We start from the raw sequence: 7,556 nt of genomic DNA, 5'->3' as shown, positions 1-7,556 counted from the left end.
CATTAGTCTGCGGGTCAGGATATATGGAGGCCCGTGGTGCGGGGAGCGTGTGTATGTGCTGCTGTATGGGTTCCCACAAAGCCATTGCTCAGCCCACTGACCCACGCGTAACCCTTCTCCACTGAGGATCGTCAGGATTCTTCTAGTTTCTATTAAGTTCTCACACTATTCAGCTTCTGAACAAACTATTCTACTGCAAGCAGCAATTGATTTCTGCACCCATACCGCACTGTCGTAATGCTTTCATCCTGATAGTTAAAGCGCCTCTGGAAACTCCTTCTCTCCATCCTTAGATTTCTGAGGCTCTTCCCTCTGCCAGCCCTTATGTGTGGGTGGTCCTGGCCTGGCCTCCTCTCCCTTTGAGCTCCTCCTTTCTCCCTTCCCTTCTGCTCTCTTTCTTCTCAGCTGCTGTCCAAGGGCAAACTGGCAGGCCTTCAGAGAGCTGTCCGCTAGCATTAGGTCCTTGGCTTCACAGTCTGTCCCTCCACCCTCTCCAGCAGTCATGAGTGGAGCCAGTGGAGCTAAAGGAGGCCCTGGGTTCTCTGGGGCAGCAGGGCTGAGAGGGGCACCCCTCACCACGGGTGACGGGAAAGTGCACAAATTCCCTGCCCTTGCTGCTGTGGCCTCCGTCTCTTCCTCTGTCCAGGTGCTTGGAGCAGTGACTGTGCAGGATTGCTCTTCTGGACATTTACACGTACGTAGCTGCCACTAGCTTACCGAAATGTCACCACCGCCACCAGGCCTTTCAGGCCCTACTCTTTCTAACACAGACTCTGTGTTGGCCCAGAACAGAATTTACCCAATACTGGAACATATTCCCATTATGTTGGCTTTTTCATTAAGGTCTTCCACGTGTCACTAGACTTCATGCTCTACATGCCTGGGGACCTTCGGCCCCCTGATCAGAGGGCTGTGACCTTAGAGGACAAGCTCACCCACTCATGTGGGCTTCGTGATTAACACAAGCGAGGCAAGGGCAAATGTCTCGCCCACAGCACAAATTAGGAGCTAAGTCAGAAACCAGAGTCCTGTCCCTATGCCCCATTTCTCTGCTCTTTGCTCATCTTGGGGGTGGGGTCAACAGGGACTGGGAGAGGTGAAAGCTGTGTTCATCAGGACCTTCAACCATAACCATTACTACCACTGAGCAGGCTCACAAGGCGGTGTGCTTGGTCTTGGCCAACATAACAACTTGGATTTTACCTCCAAAGAGGTAAGGGCGTTGACGGGGAGTAACCACACACAGGCACAACCCCGGCAAGTTCTGAGCAGAAGACCCCCCCCCCCCATCTCTCTGGCCTGGAGTTTCCGCTCTAGCCCTTTTATCTCCTGAGTCCTGCCTGAGGAAGCCCCAACGCCCACAGGAGCTCCGGTCTTGCAGCAGGGTGCCTTGGCAGCGCATGGCCTGGCATCCGCAGGCAGGGGCTTTGGCCCGGCAATCCGGGTTCACCCCGGAGCGCGGGAGTGGGGGTAGCGGGGAGGGGCGGGGCGCAGCAGGGACCTCCTGCCAAGATCGGGCGGGACAATGGGGCCCCACCCCAGCGAAGGAGGGAAGGAGGGAAGTAGAGAGGGAGGCGGACTGCATGCGCTCTGCTCGCCGCGCGCTCGCTGCTGCTGCTGCTGCTGTTACTGCTGCTGCTACTGCTGCTGCTGCGGGGTTGGGGCTGGAGCTGGTGCTGGAGCGGGCTGGGAGGGGCGCCGGTGGGAGCGCGGAGGAGGGAGGAGGCGGCGGCTGCGCGTGTGGCGGGCGGGAGGGCGGCTGGCACCAGCCTTGTAAATAAACTGCGATGCTGTCTCGGGCTCGCCGGCCCGGGTGCCGCCGCCGCCCCGGAGCGCGGGTGCCAGGCTCCCGCCGCCACGCGCCCTAGCGCCTCCGCGCCAGCTCCCAGCGCCCTTGCTCGCTCTCGGCAGCCCCCGGTCCGTGCCCCTCGGGGTCCCCCGGCCGGCCCACGCGGGATGTGACCTCTACACTTCCCCCCGCCTCCTCTGACCCCCACGAGGCCCGCCTTTGCCTGCTTTTGGGGGGTGGGTAGGGAGGGGCGCGCGGATCATGGCATTGGAGTTCCCGGGCTTGCAGCCGCTGCCGCCCTCTGGTCCACGCACCCCGAGTGCCCCTTCTTCCCGGAGCAGCAGCGGAGAAGGCGAAGCGGCCGGCGGGGGCGAGGCAGATGGGGCTCAAGGCACGCAGGGCGGCGGGGGCGGCTGGCGGCGGCGGCGACGGGGGCGGCGGAGGCGGCGGGGCTGCTAACCCAGCCGGAGGGGACTCGGCGGCGGCCGGCGATGAGGAGCGGAAAGTGGGGCTGCCGCCTGGGGACGTGGAGCAAGTAACCTTGGCGCTCGGGGCCGGAGCTGACAAAGACGGAACTCTGCTGCTGGAGGGTGGGGGCCGCGACGAGGGGGTGCGGAGGACCCCTCAGGGCATCGGACTCCTGGCCAAGACCCCTCTGAGCCGCCCGGTCAAGAGGAACAACGCCAAGTACCGACGCATCCAAACTTTGATCTACGACGCCCTGGAGAGACCGCGGGGCTGGGCGCTGCTCTACCACGCGCTAGTGTGAGTACCCGCGCTGCCAGCTCGTTCGGACGCCCCTCGGCTGCAGCGTTATTGGGGTTCGGGTGGGGACTGGAGCCCAGGAATTCTATGGAGCTTTAAAACACCCAGGCTGTCCTCTGGCCCAGTGGGGGCCAACCTGCCCTCAGGGCGGGCGTCTTTTCCGCTTCCGTGAACCGCGCTCCAGGTGTGGAAACAAGGGCTTAAAAGAGCCAAAGCGGGGTTCCCCAGAGGATCTGGGGCTTTGCGTCTGTGCGCGCCGGTGCGCGTTGCTAGACCCTTCTGGGATGTCGATTTCAAAGCTTTAAAGAATTGCGTGATTTTTTTTCCTAATTAATACAGGGATTGGGCAAGACAAAACGGTCCTCACCTGAGCGTTCTTTCTGCTTTGGATGAATAGCTTGTCTTGGGCTCGTCGCTGAGTTCAGAGAATACGTATTGGAATTGGAGAGGGGAACACTGTGTGTGTGTGTGTGTGTGTGTGTGTGTGTGTGTGTGTGTGTGTAAACATTCCCTTTCCTAGGGCTTTGCACTTGTGAAAAAAAGAACCTGGTATTGAGCTACCTGGGGACTTGAACCGGCCAAAATGCAGGTCTTTGGGTTTCTTTTAGGAATAAGGGGGTGGGGATTTCTAAGTCTAGACTGAAAGGTCCAGGCTTAACAGAGTGAGGCCACAGACGTTGTTTTGGTTAAAACATCTCTGTGGTTTGGGCGCTGGTAGCTCCCCAGCCAAGCCTGCTGCTTCCCCTTGTTTTGACTGGCTGGGGCGCTGAGGATGCGGGTCGGGTGGCTTGGTCTGGAGGTTTGCCCTCAGCCTCCCTTCCCTCACTCTCCCTGTTAGTCTCCAGGCAAGCGCGTAGCCAGCAGGAAGATGCAGCTTCGCTGCTACACCCAACCTCAGGAATAGAAAATCCGCCTGCATTAAAAGAGGGAGGGAGAATGGTAGCCCTGTTCCCCAGCAAGGATAGGAAATTCTGGCTGTCAGCTCACACTCCTGGGCTGGCAAGGTACATCCAGCTACCAGCCTTGCTTTTTAGAAACCTGTTTGGCTAGCAGGGTTTTGGCGAAAAATGGTCCATGACTTTGACACTATCTCCCCTTGTGCCCTAAACAATGGATTCTCCTCTTTGGCTTCTTCCTGTTGACCCATGACTGAAAAGGTCCAAGGATTCAGGGAACCTTGGAGTTAGTTACATCCAACTGCCAGTCTTCCTTGTTTGGAAGCGCTTTTCCTGATTTGGCCACCAGGTGGGGGCGTCCACACAGGCCCTCGGACTCAGCAACAGGTTTCTTCAGCGATGCTACCAAGCCTGGAGAAGCTGCCTCCAAGGAAACCGAGGAACCAGGAGGAGGAATGTGCATTTGGGGTGGTCAGGCCTTTGGTGTCTGGTTGAGAGATGATGGAAGTGGTGGCCTGGCAGGGAGGGAGGGCTTAAGAATTGGGCTTTCCTTTGCATTGGTTAAATGTAAAGAAGAGGTTGTAGTATATTCTCCTCTATCTCTAGCACAGGGTTTAGCAAAGTGGAAGTGAACGCTGTAATATGTGATAGGGAGCTTAAACACAAGGAGTTGTTTGCATGCACGCAAACATGTGCAGAATCCCAGGTCCCTCGGCCTGTAGACAGTGTGGGTACCTATAGGCTGGCTCCCAAAGCTCCCAAAGGTCCTACTGGAGCTTGAGGACTTCCTCTTCCACTACCTCCCTTAGTCTGCATTCAAAGCAGCGCTGTTCTCATTCCAAGAAAGAGACAGCGAAGGCCTCTATTGGCAGGGCCTCAGTGTTACTCTCTGCTCGAATTGTGCCATCACTGGAAGCAGGTTTGTTTCAGAATGCTGGAGCCCATAGCCTCCCAGAGAGGACCTGCAGGACTTGGAGACTACGAGGGGGAAAGCCAGGTAGCTACTAAGGCACAGTCATAGATGCACGAAAACTTATTTTGGCTAATTCTCACAGGGCCTTAAGAGATAGTTATTATCCTTTCCATTTTGTAGATGAAGATAGGAAAAAGTCAAAAGATGGTCACTGGCCTATGATCACCTATCGAATGTTCCCAGAGCTCACATTGAAGTGCAGTGAGTCAGCGCTGTTGCTGAGCTCAGATCCTGCTCCTGACCCTCTCCCAACATCTGGGGGGCTTTGGGGGCTTTTCTAGGTGTTGCTGTATGCTCCTTTCTCCATGGATAGCACAGGTCCCCTTATACCTCTTCTACTTTCCCTTCTTAGGGCATGGTAGGAAAAAGGGGTCTTTCAGTCAAAGCCAGGGCTTGTCGGAACCTACAGAACCACACTGTTAGGAAAATGTGAGCCAGGTGGGTCCTGGGTCTGTGGATTTGGCTAAATTGGGAGTTATGCAGGAAAGCTCACCCTTTGAGTGGGAGACCCCGATGTTGAAGCCCACTTAGGGAGCAGCTGGATCGTGTATCCTTTCTCCAGCTCAGGAGATGGTCCAATCAGATGAACATAATTGAAACTTTCATTGATGATTCAGGGTTTTGCAAGGCATTGAAATTCATCCTTCAAGGCCTCTATTATCCAGCTCCGGGCCCTGGCTGATGGCTGGAGGGGGCCGGGAAATGGGGTTGATTATGAGCTCACAGCCTTGTGCATACTTTTTCTTTCTTAAATGAATCAGGTTTATGAGATAAGATTTTTTTCTCTTTCCTAAAGATAGAATACAGGAAATGTGGAGATCAATCACAATGTTGCTCTGCTCCTTTTGTCTTAAAGGCAAATCCCCTAACTTCCCCTGCCTATGGAACATCACTTTTGTCTAACTCTGCTGTCCGCGCCTCCTGGAAGCCTCTCCCTCACACCCCAGCCTGGGCTAGACTTGCCCCAGCTCTGCAATTGCTGGGCTGTAGAATTTTGCAGTTGGATCCATGTATTCGCCCATCTGCTCCAGTGAGCAGAGTTTTTTGAGAGCAGGGGCTGTGGTGGTTTTAGCATTCTCAGTCACTATCAGGCTGTGGAGCCCATGGTAGGCACTAAGTAAGCATTTGCTGCATGAATGCTTGAAAGAATTCTCTTAGGACCCTGGTTAATCAAGACTTCGCTGCTACAGTTCTGCCGTTATCATAATAGTAAGTAGCTAAAGTCAGCATTACAAGACTTTAATGAGGAGAACCGTCTTTAGGAGTGTTGTGTTGGGCTGTGGGGAAAGGAATTACGTAGGAGCCCCCAGAATTATTAACTCTGGTGAGGCTGATTACAGCTCTGCTTTTTCATCCTTTGGCTGAAAGAGGTACTGATGTAATGGAACACATGCTGGGTGTGGGGTTCACATCTAGACTTTATCAAAGTCTCGGTGATTGTGCAGGAGCTGAACTGGGACCTAGCAGATGGCAGCGACAGCACTGCCCCATCAAGGAGTGGCCTCCAGACTTCAAGCAAACGTTGCATATGAATGCAGTGAGCCTGGCATCAGACTCACAGTAATCATTAGTTGATTCTGGATTGGGAGCTCCTTAAACATCACTACAGCTGGCTCTGTAACTCTCCTGAGGCTACCCAGGACTCGCCCTTCCTAGCTTGTTAGTGGGGAGATGCTGGCTTCATCTTGGCCTTGCTGTTGGTTTGGCACAGTCTATACTTTTTTCTTTTTCTTTTTTTAATGTATTTGGTACAGAGCCTCACTATGCAGCTCAGACTTGTAGTGATCCTCCTGTTTTCAGCCTCCCCAGCATTGAGATTACAAGTGTGCACCACATATCTGGTCTCAGTGGCCAGCTTAGTGCACCCAGAGGTGGGACCGGCATGGCATGTGGCGCTGGGGATCGAACCTGGGTCCATGTGCTTGCCTAAGTAGGTTCTTAGTCCAGTGAGCTGTCTCACTGTTCTGGCACAGTATATTCTGCTGCCCTAGCCATCTCTCCAGCAGCCATGTGGATTGACAAACCAAGAGTAAATAAATACCCACTCACTGCTTTCTAAAGTAGGCTTGCTCCAGGGACATCTGGCAACTCTCAGTGATAAGACACACTGACCCAGCAGCTATCTTGACTAAAGAGCCTGCCTAGTGAACTTAACATGGGGTTTTATACAGGGTGTCTATGGATGTGAGAATGCCTAGTCATGTCATCGCAGACACACAGTAAATATCTTCTCTCTTTTGCTTCTCTTCTTCATCATATTCAATCTGCCACTTTCTTGTATCCATTCCGCAGTCCATGGCCCCTCCCATTTGTCATGAACTTTTATTTTTCTCTTAATTTTTCAGAACACAATCTCTTCCTCCTGGCTCTCTTCCTCATGACTCAGCCAAGCCACTGACAAAGAACGAATGAACCAAGCAAGGGGTTGACATCGGCAGCCGCAGGATGTCAGACAGTGAGGCTCCGTGCTGGGACTGTGACCACATGTGCATGGAATTTCACTGTCTAGGAAATGGACTCACAGCAAGTAGCCATCAGTGCTGGCTGTGAGGTTAAGCAGTACTTCCCTTACAAGTGACTCTGAGGTTCAAGGAGGTGAGGTGATTTTCTCAGGAGCTCCTCAAGCCGCAGAGCTGGGCTTACATAGGCTTCCTTAGCCACTCATGGTTCTTCCTTCTCCTTCTTGTGGTTGTATGAAATAGAAGACAGCAGAGGAGGACTGATGTGCCCTCTCTCAGGTCAGGAGTTCTAGTTGCATTTTTGATAAGTTCCCTGGGGAAACTGCTCTTTGCTTGCTGGTTAGGCGACTGTATTTGGAGTAACAAGACAAAACTTTTGACGTGTATGAGAACCATCTAAGCTATAATGGGAGAGAAATCTGCTAGATTTCTCTTGAAGTAAAGTTTTCAAACTTGTGTTTAATGAGACAAATTAACCTTAGCCTTATCTTATGTAACTCAGTGCATATGTATGGTGTACTGCCATAGTGTTTCACATGACCTGAACCTAAGCAGGAAGAAATAATAGAGAAATTCAAACCCTATGACATCTTGCCAGACATCTGATATGGCTTCTTTCTTTCTTTCTTTCTTTCTTTCTTTCTTTCTTTCTTTCTTTCTTTCTTTCTTTCTTT

General features: G+C 53.2%; 1 protein-coding gene across 1 annotated transcript in view; it reads left to right on the top strand.

The window, feature by feature from the left end:
* The first annotated feature begins 2,153 nt into the window (after positions 1-2,153).
* The window catches only part of Kcnq3 (potassium voltage-gated channel subfamily Q member 3), a 366,059-nt gene continuing 360,656 nt past the window's right edge, over positions 2,154-7,556 (top strand). Inside the window, exon 1 of the mRNA XM_004642481.3 lies at positions 2,154-2,554. Within this exon, the coding sequence (XP_004642538.2) occupies positions 2,169-2,554 (386 nt within the window). The 5' untranslated portion in view covers positions 2,154-2,168. The remainder of the gene's footprint in view (positions 2,555-7,556) is intronic.

This window comes from Octodon degus, unplaced genomic scaffold (genome assembly GCF_000260255.1).
Source record: "Octodon degus isolate 3935 unplaced genomic scaffold, OctDeg1.0 scaffold00154, whole genome shotgun sequence".
Taxonomy (NCBI): domain Eukaryota; kingdom Metazoa; phylum Chordata; class Mammalia; order Rodentia; family Octodontidae; genus Octodon; species Octodon degus.
The sequence above is the reverse complement of the archived record's forward strand: the minus strand, read 5'-3'. Positions and strand labels throughout refer to the sequence as shown.